The sequence below is a fragment of the Vicia villosa genome, unplaced genomic scaffold (assembly GCF_029867415.1).
Source record: "Vicia villosa cultivar HV-30 ecotype Madison, WI unplaced genomic scaffold, Vvil1.0 ctg.000197F_1_1, whole genome shotgun sequence".
Lineage (NCBI taxonomy): Eukaryota > Viridiplantae > Streptophyta > Magnoliopsida > Fabales > Fabaceae > Vicia > Vicia villosa.
Window position 1 is genome coordinate 820,983 of NW_026705066.1, and position 20,706 is coordinate 841,688.

Below are 20,706 nucleotides of genomic sequence, written 5' to 3' on the forward strand. Positions count from 1 at the left end.
TAATTTAAATCCAAACAAACCCCTTTCCTCTAAGGGTATGTTTGGATTGATGGAATAAGATGGAATGGAGCGGAATGAAATTAAATAATTTTATGTTCCATCGTTTGAATTGATTAAAAACAGATGGAATGGAGTGGTATCAGATGGAATGCATTCCATTCCATTCCATCACTTTCCACTATTTTTTGTACCATCTGATTTGGGCGGAATGAAAAAATTACTTTATTCCATCGTAAAGTTCTCAAACAATAGAAAGATGTATTTATTCTATTCCGCTCTGTTCCGTTCCATTCCATTGCACTCCTTTCTTTTTATTGTATCCAAACATAGCCTAAAATAAAAACATTTCACTATTATTTTAGCATCATAAAGTTAATCACTTTATGTAAGTAAAGGTTTTAAGCAATAACTTTAACCGTCCAAATCTCTCTTTTAAATAAAATAAATCAACACAATCTCTTATCCTAATCTATTGCTAGTTTAATTCCTTCCCCTCATTGATGTTTAATAAGTACTTAACCAGAATTGAACATTAACATACATATTTTTCAAAAGACATTTGACTTGAGTAACTTTTGTTTTACAGAAATGCATAGCATAGGACAACATGGATGCACGTGCTGTCTGTCTCTCACGTGCGAGAATATTACTGAGTTGAGATTTAATTAACAAAATCAAACATATGATATGGACGAGAACGGATTGGACAGAGTAAGTGGAAAAATTGCTAAGAAAAACTACAACATTTTCCAATATTCCCTCTCATTGGAACTCTTCACCACGCACACTTTTGCTTCATTGTGATTTTTGATTCTCTGATGTAGGGTTGTATGCAGTTTTCACACTGTAGAAGATCTCAACCGTTGATTTTCACTCGAACGATTTTTATTTTAAACTATCTAATAGTAATGTTGAATAAAAATCAAATCAAATAATATAAATTTTTATAATTTACAAGAGATCTTATACTATATATCCGCTCGAAATCTTAAGACAACGTGAGTGTTAGTCGCATCTTTTATAAAATCGACATTTATTTATTTATTTTTAGTCGATGTAAGACTTTAGTACTTTCATTAATTTTATTTTTTTTTGACACACGCACTATCACTCTTAAAATTCAACAAATCTGAATTCAACGACTATTTGACTGACAGTCTTTGATTGAAAAAAAAAATGTTGCTGAATCCAAATTAATATAATATTCTGTCCCCCTGAGCTCTTATTGTTATTATATAATGGTTTGGTTTTTAATTAATAGTTTTACAAACTATGATAAAAATAAACTATAAAGCATGCAGAGAGAGAGTGTGTGAGATTCCTCAAATGGGGTTTTGTTATATATCATATCAAGTTTTCACTTGCAATTCCATTAACAAAACAACTCAAAGAGATTAAGAGATGAATATTATATTCAGAATCAAATTCTTCGGAGAAATTGGAGTTTAACTTAAAAGCTTCAATTTTTCTCTCAAGTAAGTAACTAAACTACCTCTCTATTTTTCTTCCTTCTGTTAATGTAATATGTTTGTATAGTTTTTTTGAGTTACTATATAGTTTGTTTCTGCATCATAATATTTGAGCTTCAAATTGACAATATGAATATAAAATGCATGTAATTTATGTTTATGAAATTATGAGATACTGTTGTTGTTGTTGTTGAAGTTTGTTGATCAGTATTAAGGTTTAAAAGTGGATCTTAATTTGCATAATTGGATCTTCCTTGATATTCATCCAATTTGATGGATTTTCATGTTTCAACCTTAGCAATGTTTTTAATTATTTTCATGTTTCAACCTTAGCATTTTGTTATTTTCATGTTTTTGGTTTGGTTGAATCTAATGAAGTGAAACTTAACACTAACTTTAGCACATTTAATAACATGATGCATAAAAATTATGCAATAAGATTAAATATATACTCACTTATTAGTGTATAGGTTTGGTTTCACTTAAACATCTTCTATTGAATGGGACGAATTGATTCTAAAATGTTTGATTATTCTCGAATAGAATTGTTAATATTTTTTATAATTAATTTTAATTGAAGATAGGATTTATAGTTTTTGAATTTAAATGATTTTTATGCTGAAATTTTTTGGTGAAATATTTTTGCAAAAATTTATCAAATATAAATTACTTTTAGCCAAAATAAATTTTATAAAATTATTTACTTAAAAATCAATTTTTTTCATCGCAGAACCAATGATTAACTTAATTTTTTTTTTGGTACTCATAAGTTTAATCATTATATATATATATATATATATATATATATATATATATATATATATATATATATATCACTAGTGCAAATGAGAGATTTAACACCAGTTTTTTAAACATTTGACACCTATTTTTTACCGGTGTTATTGCTACCGGTATTGTAAGTTAGACATTTGACACCTGTTTTAAAACTGGTATAACAAATGCATTTGACACCGACTTTAAATAGGTGTCAATGTATATGAACACGTAACATTTGACAAAAATGGGTGTTAAAGCCTGACTATCGGCACCTAATTTATGAAGAAACAGGTGTTAAATGTGAGAATTTAACACCAATTTTTAGTAAGTAACTGGTGTTACATTTTTATTTTACTTTTTTTTTTAATTGATTATGCTGTTCCTTCTTCCAAAATTCTAATTTTAATATTAATTATCACTGAATGTAGTACATATAAATTCAGAGTTTAGATACCAAATTTTACTATATAAAAACAAAATATATTAGAGTTGTACGAAATTAAAAAACAAACATTACCACACATACATCTTTACATATTACTAGCCAACAAGCTAAAGTTTGTCATAGAAAATTAATTTCATACATATAGCTATTGCACTAAATATAGTTGCATCCTTGATCCTCTTCGACACATTCCTTATTCATATAATTTTCTTTTATCAAAATATTGTACACAGTAGTAGCCTACTATTAACTACCCGATGCACTTAACCAAAAGCCAATGCAGCCCCAAACAAAGCATGTAACCTCACACAAAAGTTCTTGGGCATGAAATCTCTATTTTTGTCCTGCAATAACATAACCAATTATTAGTATTAAAAACTCAATTTTTTTATTTATAAAATAGGGATCCTTGAAAAAGAAATACTAATGCTCAATATAGGAATGAAAACTTAGTTTTCAAAAAGAAACAAACAAATTGAGGCAATACTCATAATAATACTCTATAGCAAGCTTATTTTTCATGTTGTCACTAAAATATGAGTACCAATTGAATCTATTATAATTGGTAATAAAAGCATATGAATATTACAAGGAAATTTCCTACCGTATCATCAACCAGAAAAAATTTATAATAGTAACATTATTTACAATGATCTTAAATTGGTAATATTTCCAAGTTATTCATGACATGTTCCTCTAAGATTGCAACTCATCAGTACATTGTCAAACAACTTGGTCATTTCAATTTTTAAGGTAAAAAAGACTATATCTATAGGAAATCAATTTGATCAATGTCAACATAAATATAATGAAGAAGACCAATACCAAAACCTGCAAAATTATGCATAAAAACAGAACACATAATGTCTTGGTCTTAAAATTCAAAGCACTACACATGACTATTATCAAAATAACTTAAATGTTAATCACTTATAAAAACTCTATAATAAAATTTTGAACAATTGAGTTAAATGTCATACATATATAAGTAGACTTACTTTGATAAGTTAGTGAGCTATTTAAGGGTGAGTATGTAAGTGCACACGAGTTAGTTTCTAATCTTAAATTTTCTATTTAATCTTTGTTTTAAAATCCTCAAAATCATCAATTACATGTACATTAGGTAAGTAACCATGTTTCCTTCCCCATTACAAGAGTTATTTGACCATTATCTCCAAAGAGATTTTCCATCTATCAGGATTCCATCGATTTAAAACCAACCAACAAAGCAAAAATTAAGACAAGATAATTGACAATCACATACAATGATGGAACAAATTTCAATCAATGTAGAGTATAAAAATACAAACAAAACAAAAAAGATCGTTAATGGAGTTATACACCCATACACAAATGATAACATTTGAACAAATATATGCAAACATTGCCTCAATTTGAGAAACCATAATTCCATTCATCTGTGGTTGAGGTATTTGTGATACTTGGCTTGGCTTCATTATGAACATACACAAATTAAAATACCTAATAAAAATTAAATAATAGCCATAAACTTACAAGCATGCCTATTAAACACGATGTCCCTTTCATTAACAAGGGACTGTTCTTGCAGGATAGTAACTCCATTTGTATTTCCAGATAGTAAATACTGCATGTCCAATCCCTTTGAGTTGGCTTGTTTGACACTTGTTTCTGAAAATCAAAATCAAGAGATTAAATAAAATATTACAATCAAATCAATTTGATTTCAAACTGACCAATCAAGATAAGAAACCTAAAAGAACTTAATTTATCCCAATTTATTATTTTTACAGTGTTACCTATATTCAGATAGAAGGGTTGCCTCTTTGGAGACATGGCCACATACAGAAAAAGAATGGCGTCGTTGTCGGAGGAGTGATGAGCGAATAATGAGTACAAAATAGACTAGAGATTGTGTCATCGATGGGGAAGGAGTGGCGAATGGAGAAAGTTGCTAGGTTTTAGGGTCGTACAAGGAGATGTTGCGAATAGAGATGAATAAATGAGGTTGTGATCAAAGAAGAATGACGGAGATCGTGAAGCGATTTGTGGTCGTAAGCAGAGAAAAACAAAGTAGGTTAGGAAAGGGTTTGCGGCCATACGTGAGTGGAGAAATAGTGCCTGAAGCTTTTGAACAGGGACTGTGAAATCATAAATGGAGGTCATGAATCGCAAAAAGTTTGATTGAAGATCGTGAATCGAAAAACAAAGTCTTATTGGATATAGTGAATGTGAGAAAAAAATCAAACCCTAGTTTGATGAGGATTGAGAGGCTGAGAGGGTTTCACGAGACTTTGAGAGCGTAAGAACTAAGAAGGATGCAAGCGAGAAAAATAAAAATAAAAACGATATTTTCCATCCCAAATTTTTATAAAATTAGGTATAATTTAATAATTACAGGTTTGCCACCGTCTCTTAAGGACACACTTACACCTCATTTTTTGAAAAATAGATGTTTAAACTCACCGACATCAATTAATATTTTAAAAATTAACATTGTATGTAAGTCTTACACCTCTTTTTAATAAATTAGATATAATATTAAAAGTTCTATTGTCATTTCTGCACTAGTGTATATTAATTAAAATTTGTAGCTTGTAAATAAAAAAAGAAAAACCAAAATTTGGATTTGAATATAAACTTGACTAAAGTATGGAGCATCAATTGCAGATCTGTTTTCTCTTTCTCCTCAATTTTAATTGGCAAGATCTCTCTTAGAGAAACGAGCCCTAACATTAGTTTACTATTTGAGTAAATAACAAGAAATCATTTTTATTTTTTATCTTTGTTCTTGAAGAGAGCATATGGAGCATCCCAATTATAAACTTAAAATACATAATCTCACATATTCCAAGTAATTTTTTAGAATATGCAGTTTCTTTAATATTCATATTGCATTATTTTTCTAAAAGCACTTGCTTTTATTTTTTTAAACCAATGGAATCCTTTGTACCATGTACATACCATATGTAGGGCAGCACTTTAGTATTGCCATTGAGATTCCTATCTCAAAGTAAAAATAGTTGACTGACTTGTGTGTGATGTTTCAAGAAATTGGCATTTCATGGGATTTTACTTTTTCTCTTGCCTTTCCAATTCTATTCAATTTCAACTTGACATGAATGATTATTTTACCCTTTTGATATTTTCTTGTCTAGAATAGATTTTTGTTAGGATGATATTGTTTAGAGTTAAATGTTTCTTTGTTGTTATTACAAAATAGGGATCTTGTGTATTGTAAACTATGTTGGATATGCCTTTATTTGAGTTAATTTGAGAAGTAAATATTTCAAGATTTTAAGTTTTAAAGATAACAAAACGAGTTCGATCCTTTGTACATATTGTTTACCTGATTAGACTAAAATTTTAAACACATATTTTTTACAATTTTAGTTTCGTTCTTTTTTTTAATACTTTTTTGCAACTGCAAGAATTACTTGGACGGATATGGATTATTGCAACTTTTTGTTTTTAAGGATGCAAATTTTGTTCCGTTCTTATTTTTTTATAAACAAAGTCGTTGTATTAAACTCACAGTTTTTCCTATGTTCGATTAATTCATATCTATTTTTCTACGTGACGAATTTAAATAGGATGCGCATATTTGTTGGTCACCTCAACCAACTTCCAACAAATAAGTGTATGACAAACATTTGATGCGGTTTCAAATATAAATATTAGATTTAGTTCTTTTAATAACATTTTTTTGCATGTTTGAAAATATTGACAGATAAATTGAGAAATTTTTTATTTTTTTATGGATTAGGTTGTAAAAAGGAAAACTTAAAAATAATGTTTTTTGCCCCCAACTCATTTAAGCCATACAAAATTAGTCTTTAGTTTAGTTCTTCTTATAATATACTTTTGCAAATTTGAGAATATTAAGAGGTAGAATGAAAAATAAAAATAATTGAACTGGACTGGCTATTGGGCTTTAGGTCACTCCACTCTTAACATTTCTATGTGATTTTTAAAAAAATATAGTTAAATATGTAAATTTAATAAAAAGAGATATATTTATCTCAAACTTTTAAAATTTAAAATTTTGTAAATTATTAATTTAGTTCAATTAAATAAGTAAAATTTGAGTTTAATTGTTATTCACTATTCTATTTTTAAAAAAATTATATATACATGAAATTAAATCTCAACAAATAAATAATTATTAAACATTAATATATCATAGTAGAATAAAAAAAATGAACAAATAAACAATAATAAATAAATAAGTTGGGTTGATTCATTAACAATATAACTAAATTCATGATAATAATTAATCTAATAATAATAGATAAGAATGAGGTATCAAGTTAACGTTCCATTTTGCCCCAATATTTTGAATTGAAGCAATTGGAAACCTCTTCTCATTCATAAAGTGTGTTTCTTCTATCAAATTTTAGCTCACCACTTTGTTTATCATTATTCTTAATATACTCATCACCTGTATATTTTCTTATTAGGTTTCTTCAAGAGGCTTGCGTTTGTGTGCAATTGTAAAATCTAATATCAAATCAAGTAAACTCTTGCAAAGGTGCGACCAAACTTCACAAAAATTTAGGTGTGTATTTCCAACTGCATCTGATTAAACTAAAAGAGATCGAGACATCGCGTTTAAAAATTTTCAGGTTAGCTAATTATCAAATTACTTTCAATTGTAATTTTGCTGTCTTTAAGAATTTTACAATTGCTTATCTTGAATCTAATTAACACCATGTATGTAAGCCATTAAGACGAACAAATTCTTTAACCTATAGTCATCATCAATAAATTGTTTGTGTTAAATCACGTTTTGCAATATTGGATATCCAAACATGCCCCTAATGTATAGAGGCTATAGATGAGTTTTATGAGTTAGTTAGATTTTTACTCCTCGATTCACTAACGACTATATTTTTGGGAACATTGAATATTTTGATTTTCAACATTTTTAAATTAAAAAAAAAAAAACTTAAACGAGTCAAATTAGGAATAAGAAAAACGAACTTAAACACGTTTTTTAATAGTAAAATAATGGTGCGATGTTTATATAGGCACTGAAATTTATTCTTAAGGATCATATATTCAAAAAAGTGTTGTAAAAAAATAACAAAAATAGATAGATGTTATTAATATTTAATTTAGGATCCTAAATGTTGATGAGTTTGATGAATATGCACAGTATTGTAGATTTTTGTCGAGATTTTGTAATAATTAATTTAACAAAGTGGGTTTATATTGAGATAAGATTATTGGTGTATATCCATTAAAATCCACGTCTACTTGTATAAAAATAATGTCATTTTGAGTGAATTTTTTTATTTTTGAGTGATCATTTTGATTTCTGAAAGTTTCAAGTAGTGTCATTGTAAACATAAAATCACTTTGGTGTTGGAATGTGTTCTTTATTAATTGGTTAAGTTCACAAAATCACTTTGGAGTATATCCTTAAATGTTTTTGCAAATTAAATTTATTAAAAAATTATGAAAACATTTTCTCTAAATGAGATCAAAACAAAATTTTATTTTTTCTTAAAAAGAAAATTGTAATTTACATGAATTAACAACTAAGGGAGTAATGATTATCATTTTGATTTAACAACTAAGTTTTTTTTCTTAAAATGAAAATTGTAATTTACATGACCGTGTTAAATATTTATTATATTTTTACTTTTGTAGGTTATGCATATTAATAATTTATTTGTTTATATTCTATAAACTTATAATTTTAGTCAAAAAGAGAATAAACATAATAATTATACTCATTGTATAAAAAAAACTTAAACTATTATAAAGTTGGTCAAATAACACACTAACACTCTTTTTATTTTGGCTTAATTGTAATTTTGGTCCCCCAATTATTCATTTTTTTGGGTTTTGGTCCCCCTATTTTAAAATCTTGAATTTTAGTCCCTTTGTTTTAGTTTTTTTAAGGATTTTGGTCCCCCTACAAATCCGAAGTGAATTTTTAATGAAATGAAACTCAGATTAATGACATGTTCAACATAAATCTTAAATAAAAATAACTTTTTTGAACAGATTACTGTTGAACTAGCACTGACACATCATCATTAAGAGCGTCATTTCATTTAAAATTGCCTTCGAATTTGCAGGGGGACCAAAATCCTCAAAAAACTAAAATATAGGGATTAAAATTCCGAATTTTAAAATAAGAGGACTAAAATCCAAAAAAATGAATAATAGAGGGACCAAAATTGCAATTAAGCCTTTTATTTTAATAAATAAAAATTTAGGTGAATTGAATTTCGAATTTTCACAAGGATAAAGATAGATTTTTGAATTTTTTATGTATATCATTATGCTAAATAGCTAGCTTACATCTAATCATTCAAAAAATAATTTGTAGAAAGATTTTTTTTTCTGTTTAGTTAGACATAATGCTAGGATAATTTGAGTCGATAAACTCTAACATATTAAATTTTATATATGGTTTATATTAAATTTTATATATAGTTTTTTTTTTCTATAATCTTAAAGGTAGTCCACTGTAAAATATTTTACACGGTCAGTGAATCACACCCTTTAAAAAAAAATATTTTATATGTGATTTAAAGAAAAAATCAAATATCTATAAAATTAACGGGTATAATTTCACTGATAATGTAAAACTGCTTTACATTGTGTCGCTGTATTTTTCGTTAAATTCTTTTTTTGTATGTTTAGTCTAATTTACTTTTAAAAACATGATTATGATATAAATTCATTGTATATCAACCATCTAATATTTTTATGCTAAGTCATTTAACATGTTTGACTATAAAACCAAACAATTAATAATAAATCAATTTTAGGTAATTTTTAAGGTAAATAGTTTTACACTTTTATTCTAAATGTTCCCATTTACAAATTTGCAGAAACATAAAGAAGAATAAAGTCGCATGGATGAGAATCCAAAAAAAACTTCAAGTAGCAAAACTACAAGACATAAGAGTCGTAGCAAAGGGAATGAACCCACCAACAAGAGATTTAACACTGCCGACGATAGCGAAGTCGATTCGATAGAGTGTTCAGGCAAATATTGCAAATCATGCACAACAGGATTAGTAGCTGATTGTGTTGCCCTATGTTGTTGTCCTTGTGTTGTGTTACATTGTTTTGCTTTGGCTTTTATAAAGGCACCTTGGGTTATGGGAAGAAAATGTTTGGGATTAGGGAGCAAGAACAAGAAGAATAAGAAGAAGAGGTGTTGTCATAAGAAGAGATGCAAAATGGGGCACAAAGATGTTGATGATGATGATGTGTTGGAAGAGAAAAAGGATGAGGATTTGAATGTAGGGTGGCCAACATCACCAATGGATAGTGCTCATGTTAATGTTGGATTTGAAGCTGAAAAGGTTTGGCATGAGTTGTATCAAATTGGTCATTTAGGTTTTAGTAGGGTTTCTTTCTCAAATGATTAATTTCATTGCTTTTCCTCAATTTTTTTTACGTTGAAATTGATATTGAGTTTGACAAAATCACAACGAATAACTGTAATTTTGACACAATTTTGATTTTAAAATTTCAGATGAATTATTGTGTCACTATGATTCGATTATAGTAATTATGATTGAGTGTGAATTTGAGAGGTGTCAAATTTCATGATCAATCTAAATGATAGAGAGAAAAGGTAGTGATTTGTTTTCAAATAGGTGTATTTAATTTTTAGGTACTAAGTGATTTTAAATTTAGCATAGTGTGTATGTTTGTGTTAATTTTCCATGATTTTTCATGGTTTTGGAATTGAACTAAAGGCATGGCTCTTATACTTTGACATGAGAGTGGAAGAATGATATTTTTAATTTATAAATTCATTGTTGTTTATTTTTTGTATGGAAATATATGGGGAAAAGTGAAAATATAAGTGCCTTGTTTAATATTGTAGTTAGGATGGATCCAATCAAAATTTGAGTATGACCACTAAGTTTTACTTGTTTCATATGTTAAAAAAGTTTATCGATAGTATTTTTTTTTTTTAATGTTGTTTTGGCTTTGTATTTATTGTTTCATAAGCAAAATCTATTTACATAGCATCAATTAATTTTTGTTATTTCAACCATTTATCTATAAATTAAATTGAAGTCATTAAATTACAAACCCAAAAAAAAATGTCACACATTTTTTTAACAAAACTTTTTAAAATGATTAACACCACAAACATAATATAACATAAAAAGATTAACTTGAAAAATAAAAATCTTAAAAGAACAATTTGAGAAAATGATCCAACTAATACCAACTTTTATAAAATAAACATACATTAAACAAACTTAAATAAAAAAATTTTATATGCTTATTAAGACAAACCAAAGGCATGTTTAATCACTTTTAGTTTTAAATTTTAAAATTGATTTTGAAAATTTGTTCTAGAAAGTGGATTAAAAAAAGAGAATAAAACATTAATAATTTATTTTTTTAATTAAGAAAATAAAAAAAAGGTTTAACTAAATTAAATAATTTAAGAAATCATTACAAAATTGATAATTCAATTTTTAAAAATATTTTTATAAAGAGGATAAACAAAAATTTAGTTGATAATCTAAATTTTAAAATATGTTTATTTATATTAAATAATTTAAGAAGATCATAAAATTTAAGTGTATTGAGTTAATGCTTTTAGTGGATTTCTAGTGTCAATTGATTTTCATTGAACATAACACATTAACATGTCTTGACACAAAGATTCTTCCACGTGATGTGAAACAATTATATCCTTTATGTGAGTTACTATAACCCAAGAACACACATCTAGTTGTGTGAAGCTCCAACTTGTGTTGATTGAATAGCTTGAGACAAAGGTAAGAAACACATTCAAAGGGCTTTAAAGTATTGTACTCTGGTTCTTTATTTAACAAAATTGAGTATGGACTTTCATTTGGATTTGTGGATGAACGGATTCTATTGATTGAGTAAACAACATTGCAAAATGCTAACCCCAGCTCAGCACCATGTTTGTGTTTTCTTTCAGCACTACCATTTTGTTGTGATGTATAGGGACATGACATATTGAATTGAATTCCTGAATCCACTCAAATCCTTTGGACTGGTTTATACTCACTTCCATCATCATATTGGATAATTTTTATTTTGTTTTCAAATTGATTCTCAACCAATTTCATAAACTGAACAAAAGCATGTATGGTTTCTGATTTTTGCTTTAAAGGAAAAATCCATGTGGATCTGCTAAAATTATCAACAAAAATGTAAGTAGTATTTAAAACCAATTGGTGACAAAATTGGGGCAGGGCCCTCTACATTGGAATGAACTAGTTCTAAAGGTTCCTTGGCATGATACAATAAATGTTTGAAAGGTAACAAGTGCATTTTCCCTAGGGCCCTCTAAATGTTTGTCATTGGGTGAGATCATCACATTGCGACTTTTCAATACTCTTTCTAGAACTTTATTTTTTGGATGTCCAAGTTTCATATGCCAGTTTTTTTGTTTTTTACAAACACGTAGATACATGGATCTTTATTTTCACTAGTAATCACTTGCTAGTTTTTTTTTATAAGCAAAATAGAATTAAAAAGCACAAGAGGTGCTATTCCATGAGTACAAAAACAAAAACAAAGGAACAACCCACCACCAAGAACAACCAACTAAGAGAGTCCAATACATGGCCGGATTAACACACCAATCCGACCAAACAAGAGAATCCCCTACCTTATAAAAAGAAAATAATCATTCCCAAGCAACAAATTTAATCATACCAAGAGAATCAAAATTAAGTAAGGAACCACCATTAAAAATGATCTCATTCCTACAACTTCAAATACCCCAACAAAAAGCCAAACCAAAAAGCCAACTAATATCTACCACAAACCGGGACTTACAAGTAAATCCAAAGCTAAAAGACGATTAAAAAAATTACCCGAAAAGGTAGCCAAATCAACCCGAAGCCAATCACAAAACTTGTTCCACCAAACCAAAGAGACGGCGCAAGATCCAAAAAGATTATTCACGTCTTCCTCCTCCTCCCCACAAAGAGAGCATACCAAAAGAGTAGAATCCGTCAAAATGTGACGTCTCGCCAAAGCCTTCTTTGTTGGAATCTTATTCAAGATAAGCCTCCACCCAAAAATCAAAATCTTGCTTGGAATCTTAGTCTTCCACATCCGATTTAGGGCACTAATCACCCCAACCTCCAAACAATGACCCCGATAACTCCCCTCCAAAATCATGTTATAATATAAGCCATCTTTAAATTCCCCTTTTAAAGTGTTTTCCCTTTCAATTTGTCCTTCACCAAGACAGTAGTTTGCATCAAATTCAACAAATATATTGTTGTCAAGAGTTAATTTGGACACACTCAATAGATTTTTGGTGATAACAGGTACATATAATACATCAGGAAGATTTATATTATCTAGTTTTGATGAGTCAGAGGAAACAATCTTAAGTTTTTCACCATTACCTACTAACGATGAATTCTTACCATTGTACTCATTGGGGTCATGTAGTGAAACTACATGATGAGTCACATGACTGCTAACACCGTTATCAAAGTTCCATTCATAACCCTAATTCTGATAAGGTGAAACTATGAATTCATTTGGTGTTCCTTGTTTGTCATTTTTAGAATTTTGATTCATGCATGTGTAGGTTTTGTCAAAACTCTAAAAGCATTGAACTACAACATGTCTTATTTTATTGCATACACGACACATTGGTTTGGACATAGAACCTCTTGATATGGAACATATCATTCCTATGAAGTTTGATCCTCTCAATTTTCTCGTGATCCAAATTTGTTTCTTCTAGGATCAGTTTTACTAGCAAAATTTAAAGAAACATTTAGATTGAGACCATTGAAATTGTTTAGTTGTTCTAACATGTTTTCAAAAGTCAACAAATGTGCTTGTATATCTACAGAGTTGATATCATTTTAGTATGATAGCTTGAACACCATAAGGTTGTATTCTGAGTCTAGGTCATTCAAGGTTTGAATGATTATATCAGTGTTGAATAAAGGTGAACATACAAGCATCAACTTATCTGTAATGTTTTTCATTTTAAGTAGGTATTGCTCCATCTTCATCTCTCATTTTATTGTTTTATCAAATTCTGATTTGAGATAAGTCTCCCTTGATTAGGTGTGTGAATCAACTAATTTTTGAGTTTCATCCTAAAGTTGTTAAGAGGTCCCACAATGTAGTTGCTGGGTTAGAATGTTTATTTTCATTGTATTCCTCATCCATTCCAGCAAGACTTGATCATGTGCTTTCTAGTTCTCATACTGAGGATTGGTTTCCCATGTTTGTGTTGAGCTTGTCGTGCTGATAAACTGATCATGACATTTCTTTGTCCCCAACATGTAGCCTTCCAACTTACACCCCTTGATTAGTGGTAAGACCATAGATTTCCAAAGAGGATAATTGTCCATATCCGACTTGATAAAAACATTTGAGAGGGGGCTCATTTTTTTATTTGTGTTTAAAACAAACATGATTGTTTTGTGGATTGAAAGCCTTCAAGCTTAAGTGCTCTGATATCAAGTTAGAATAATGATTGGGAGGTTACACGATTCTCATTGAACTTATGTCTTCAAAAATAAAAAAGTGTATAGACAGTTGTACAAGATTCAAGGACACCTCAATTACAATGAATGGCGGTATATCTAAATAAGGGAAACATATACAACTAATGAGAAATCAAAACGAATGGTAATAAGTGGCATGTTTTAGTTTTGAATTAGCGATCTCGAGTCCGTCTCATGCAAGGATCGATGAATATAAATATAATCTAATTGATGGGAGAAAGACTTTAGTTTGGTGGAAAGATGTTTCTACATTTATAATAAGGGATGGTGTGACATTGATATTTGGTTTGATGAGAACTTGGTGATATTGATAGGTAATGGGATTACTTTGAATTTTATGCATGACTAGTGATTGAATGGGCCATTATGTGTTATATTTAAACAGTTTTTAGTTAGTTTAGAATCTGTAAGTGTTAGTTGAAGAAATGAGAAGATTGAGTTGGGGTACGGATGGTGATGGGTGAAAGTTGTGTCAATGATTTTTGACGTGTGAGGAAGAACATGTGGAGGAATGTGTGTTTGTTGTATAATATTGACAATTTTGATGTCTTAGATTGCTTGACACAATGAAGCTTCAATGAAAATGTCTCTTTATAACTTGAAGAATTCTTCATATTGATTCACTTTTATGTGTAAAAGGATGTCGAAAAACGGAAACTGTTAATCATATACTTTTTGGATGTGTATTTTTTAGAACCTATTGGCACATGTTCTTAAATGGCTTAATATTTGTTATGTTCCTCGTATTTTCTTGTATGATCATGCTTCAATTTGGTGGATTTGTCAAATATGCTAAAAGACCAATTCTCGTAAGTATTTGATATGTCCGACTTGTATTTAGACTATTTTATTAGAAAGAAACTCACATATCTTTACAAATAAAGAGTCAACACTTTTACAATTGTTGGATAAATTGAATGTATTATTTTTCTTTGATCATGTAGTCTAGTACCTAGAATTCATCTTTTAAAAATAAATAAATGAGATGTCCTGAATTCGAATCTACACTCTTGCATCTGATATTTCTATACATAAATAAGTGAGATATTGTGAACTCGAATTCACTCTCCCTATACCTTTGCCCCCTTCAAGTTGAGTTTGGCTTAATGATTGTTATTTTTTTTTCTTTGAAAGCATATATAACTAATTTTGGAGCCATAGCCCCTTTACACCTGTCCCAAGTCCCAATCATAAAACAATAAAGAGTTTTACATGTTTTTTTCCAGAGAAATAGCACGTGGTTGATCAATTGTCGTTTAGACATTTTTGTGGCCTATATGAGGTCCCCACCGTTTTAATATAAAACGACACCTCATTTCCCGGTCCCGTGTAATCACATCGTTGAGAATTCGAATTTTTAGAGCCTTGTTATTATAAATACGCAATACATTTATTTAAAATCTAAATTAAAAAGAAAATATCTTGCGAAAGAGAACGAGTTGACTCAGTGAAAAAATGGGAGAAGAGGTGACTCGGATTATGATCGGAGTGAACGAGTCAAGCTTGAAGGGTTATCCTCATCCTTCAATCAGTAGCAAAGGTGCTTTCGAATGGACGATCAAGAAGATTGTTCGGAACAATGTTTCTTCTTTCAATCTTCTTTTTCTTCATGTTCAAGTTCCTGATGAAGATGGTTCGTTTTGTTCCTTTTTCTCATCATGTTCAATTTTTTTAATTTCTTGTTCGGTTTCTTGTTGGAATTAGTTTCGAATTCGATTATGTTTTATGATTTTCGTTGTTGTAATTTCTGTTGACTATATGGTGTGTGAAAGTTCTTGTGATTTTTGTGTGATTTATGTGACTTTGTGTAGATTGAGTTTGATGAGAATGCAGTGGTAGTTAGTGTTGTTATCTTAGGACGTGTTTGGATTAGTTTATTTTATGGAAAACGACTTATTATAAGGTGTTTTGAGATCGTTTAAGTAAACCCTTCAAGATAGCTATGAAAAGAGCTTATAGCTGTGCTGTGATGAAAGAGCATTCCTTATAACGGTTTGGATTGACTTAATTAAGTTTATCTACTGGTATAATCACTTAAAAGGTTGTTTGAGAGAGCTTGTGAAAATTGCCTATGACATGTTTGTAAGTTGTTTTCAACTTATTTCTTTAAGTTTTTTAGGATAGCTTGTGACAATAGTTTATGATTATGGTTTGACCTTATTTTAATTTGTTATAGGAATATCTTATACACAAACTAGGAAGCACGGACACCGACACGGACACCAGAACACAACACGACACAGACACTCCGGCACCGACAATGTCAAAAATCTAGGACAACAGGACACAACACGACACAGACACTCCGGCACCGACAGTGTCAAAAATATAGAACACCAGCAACGCCATAGTATTTGAACTTCATTTATCCATCTAATGTTAAAATAGTTAAAAATATTCTAATCAAAATTGTTGTCTTTAATTTTTTATTGATAACATTGCTTCAATACATGTTTAACCGTTTTAGATGTGTGAGATTTGTCTTAAAAAATGTATAAGGTATGTTGAAGTAAAGAAAAAAAACAAATTCTTTTTTAAACACTTGTCTAAATTGTCCGACACGTGTTCTACGAGGGTCAATCGGGTATCATTTAAAGAGTGTCGAAGCTAAGAAAATATATCATTTATTTGGGGACACTTGTCTGAAATTTTTGACACATGTGAGACACTGCGACATGTCTACTCCTAGAGGTGTCCGTGCTTCATAGTACACAAATGCATATATGACAATTGATTTTATGCTATAAGTGCTAAATTAAGTCGTTTGTGAAACAAATTTTGGTTTTGTAACTTAGGAAGTGTTTGTGGAAGCACTAATTTAGAGTTTAAAACAAACTATCTCTGGTTGAAAACACTTGCATTTTCCTTCGTGTTTTGTGATCTGCTGACCCTTTACTTTGAACTTGAATCTAATCTGGTGAGGAATTTATTTACTTTTTACAAAGCAAAATAAAGGGAACTACAATCTAATGGCTGTACATGTGGCATTTCGTCTCTTGTAGGTTACGAGGACGTGGATAGTATCTATGCATCAAATGAAGACTTTAAGAACATGAAAGAGAAAGAAAGGGTTAGAGGGACTCATCTGCTGGAATACTTTGTCAATAAGTGTAATGAAATTGGGGTAATATTTTTTCTGCTCTACTTGTGATTTTAGATTTTGTTTGGATAAACATGAGCACTTATTGTAAAAGAAATATTTAATGGATCTGGTAATGACTAAGGTTTTTAAACAACAATTTCTCATAGAAGTTGAAATTAGCTTTTTTTATCTTAAGAAGCTGTTGTTTAACTTCTTCAGAAACAGACAGATTCTTTACTGTCAAGAATCCTTGCCTGTTGGGTGGAAATTGTACAGCTCGTATTCTTGGCTTTCAAGGAATATCAGTTGTTTGATCTTCATCTGATGGTCAAGATTTATGACCGCTTGACCACATGATTGTAGAAATTATATATCCTTCATAAACGTCTATAATATGCCTGCGGGCAAGCTAAATATTTATATGTTTGTAGGTGGCCTGTCAAGCATGGATTAAGCAGGGTGATCCCAAAGATGTGATATTGAATGAGGTGAAACGGCTACGTCCAGATTTACTAGTTGTGGGAAGCAGAGGTCTTGGACCTTTCCAAAAGTATGTGCATGGTCACTTTTTCCATTATGAATTGTCCAAATTTTTAATGAAATTTCATGAGTGCATCATAGCTCCTAGAATTCAATTTATTATTCTGAAGTATGTTACTAGGATTAATTAGCATAGCTAACTGTTATTAATGATGTGTTATATATACAGTGAATCACTGCTTCGATTGGTTCAATCTAATCACTGATTCGATTGGTTCAATCTGTTCACCAGTTCGACGAGTAACTTACTTACGGTCAATAACCATTTTGAGTTGTCATGTTTTTGCAGGGTTTTTGTTGGCACTGTTAGTGAATTTTGTTGGAAGCATGCTGAATGCCCTGTCATGACTATCAAACGCAGCGCAGATGAAACTCCAAGGGACCCTGTTGATGACTAGTATTTTGTAGATTATCTGTGTTGTGGAGTTGAAAAAACAAAAACAAATATTGGACACAATGGAGATTAGTGTATGAACTATGGAGTTGTTCAGGGTAGGAACATGAGCATGATCTCAAAGTTTATTGAGCTTGCTTGCCCTTGTTCCTTCTCTCCTTATCTGTATTTTGTTGATTTCTTTGAATGTACAAAGCTATCTGCTTGTGTGGTTTGTATTATGTATTGCTTGTTATGCAAGTGTGTTATAGTATTCAATAAGAAACTTGCCTATGCATGAACTGAAATTTTGGTAGGCCAAAAATCTTTGGAAGAGGCAAGTTCAGACATGGATTATTATACATATTTTTAGTTCATTTCAATTTATATTTTGGTGTTTAAAGTGAGCATGTCACATAAACTTTGTTCCTAAGTATTGATCTAAAGAAATGTATTGATCCAAAGTATTGACATCACTAAAAAATGTATTGATCCAAAGAGATGGAAACGGTTATATTTCGTATCTGCGGCAATAGAGTTTTTTTTACATAAACGAAAGAACTTGTTTTGGCGAGGAATGTCGTTCCATTAATATTCTATTGCATTGAGAACTGAATTATATTTTATTTTTTTGAATCACTGAATACCCACAATGGGTAGGTAAAAACCCGCATAAATGGGTACGGGCACGGGCTCGGGTAATTACCCACTTAAATAAGTGGGTATGGGTGCGGGTATGAGCAACTTAGTACCCAGTCCGCCTCATATCCACACAACATATATATTTATATATTTTGATTTATATTATTATATTAAAATAAATGTCTATCAATTTTCAAAAATACCATTACATATCTAACATAAGTGTTTGTTTATTTCATAATTTTACAATAAGTATTTTGAAAACATTTAAATGTTATTGAAAACTTAAAATGATATGATATTTTATAGTTGATATATTTATTTTTTATTAGGAATGCGGGTAATGGGTACGGGTAAGGGTACTTACATACCCAAAGGGCATGGGTACGGGTGCTAAAGTTGTTACCCAAGCGGGTATGGGCTCGGGTAATGAGATTTTTTTCAACCGCGGATAATGGGTACGGGTAAGGGTACTTACATACCCAAAGGGCATGGGTACGGGTGTTAAAGTTGTTACCCAAGCGGGTATGGGCTCGGGTAATGAGATTTTTTCAACCGCGGGTATGGGAATGGGTACTATAGTACCCTACCCATACCCTGTCCATTGCCATCCCTACTAATTAAAGTAGTATTTTTTTTCTTAAAAAAATACTATTTTTTAATTGTTTACCAATTTGATTCAACTGGACTAATGTAAGTTAAGCTTACATATGACAAAAAAGAATTCAATATTATGGACCTACATAAATCTAATTCTTGTATGTGATGTAAATTTATGTATTTATTTTGTAGTTTAATTCACGTAAACTAAATTTGTGTAGATTATGTTAATTAAATTTACGGAAGTGATATGAATTGTTACGTGAATTTAATTAATTTACTAAATTTAACGTCATCTAAATTATTTGTTTCTTTTTTTCTTTTTTTCTTTTCAATCTATCTCTTTCACTACCAATCTTTTTATTTCTCCTCTGTTATTTGAAATTTCTTTTTAGTTGCTTTTGTTGGTTCTTTGTTAGCAACAATTTTGGTAGAATATATTGTTAGGATGATCTGTGAAGATGTCAAAGCAGATGTCTTAATATCATTTTCTGAAATTGAACTGAGTGACAGTTTCTATTTTAGGGTTTTGTTTTTCAGATGTTTGTCTGTTTGCGCGTTTTGTTTGCATAATCTCAAGATCAAGGCCGGTCCCGACATTTTAGAGGCCCTGGACAAATACTAAATTTTTGTATATTTTAGATTATTATTATAAAATAAAAATTAATAGAATTAAATAAAAATAATAATATATTATATTTTATCATATAAATTTAATACTAAATAAATTTATTACTATGATAGATTTTTTAAATATAACTTATATACATTATTCAAAATTTATTTTTTAAAAAATTGAAAAGATCCATAGAATGTATATATGATTTTTTATGGAAATTCATGTGAAAACATAAAAATCATTAAACACCTTTCTAGATGCTAGTGTTATATTTAAGATAAACTATATTTTAAATATATAAATAGAGAAAAGGGGTGATGCACTGACAGGTGTAAAATATTTTTACACTGTCAACCAATCACCACCCATGTATCCAATTAAACCATTTTTTTATTTAAAAAAAACTTAATGACATGGAACATTTATAATTTTCTATTGGATAACAGTGTAAAATTATTTTACACTGTCAGTGCACTACCTTTTAACTCATATAAATAAAAGAAAGAGAAATTCTTAAAAGAAAAACTCGTTTGAAAATCCAACTAACAAGAAGAAGAATAGTGGTTCATAAAATAAGAATAAAAATTATTTTTACTATGACTCGAACTCAAGTCTTATACCATCCAAGTTCCCACCAATGGCCGCTACACTACTGCTTCCAGTT

General features: G+C 29.7%; 1 protein-coding gene and 1 long non-coding RNA gene across 2 annotated transcripts; both read left to right on the top strand.

The window, feature by feature from the left end:
* The first annotated feature begins 1,374 nt into the window (after positions 1 to 1,374).
* Positions 1,375 to 10,225, top strand: LOC131625254 (uncharacterized). The gene is made up of 3 exons (XR_009290786.1): positions 1,375 to 1,475; positions 7,131 to 7,295; positions 9,522 to 10,225. It is a non-coding gene; the product is annotated as an uncharacterized LOC131625254 (long non-coding RNA).
* Positions 10,226 to 15,578: 5,353 nt separating this feature from the next.
* LOC131625288 (universal stress protein A-like protein) lies at positions 15,579 to 18,568 on the top strand. Its single transcript, XM_058896173.1, has 4 exons — positions 15,579 to 15,819; positions 17,189 to 17,310; positions 17,700 to 17,818; positions 18,098 to 18,568. Exons 1-4 carry the CDS (start codon positions 15,642 to 15,644, stop codon positions 18,204 to 18,206), a joined length of 528 nt encoding a protein of 175 aa, XP_058752156.1. The 5' UTR covers positions 15,579 to 15,641; the 3' UTR covers positions 18,207 to 18,568.
* Positions 18,569 to 20,706: the final 2,138 nt, after the last annotated feature.

Excerpts from the sequence above, each read along its gene's own strand:
- LOC131625288 (XM_058896173.1), top strand. The coding sequence starts at position 15,642 with ATGGGAGAAGAGGTGACTCGGATTATGATCGGAGTGAACGAGTCAAGC. Across the intron at positions 15,820-17,188 it reads TCAAGTTCCTGATGAAGATG|GTTACGAGGACGTGGATAGT; the intron begins GTTCGTTTTGTT and ends CGTCTCTTGTAG. Across the intron at positions 17,819-18,097 it reads GGTCTTGGACCTTTCCAAAA|GGTTTTTGTTGGCACTGTTA; the intron begins GTATGTGCATGG and ends ATGTTTTTGCAG.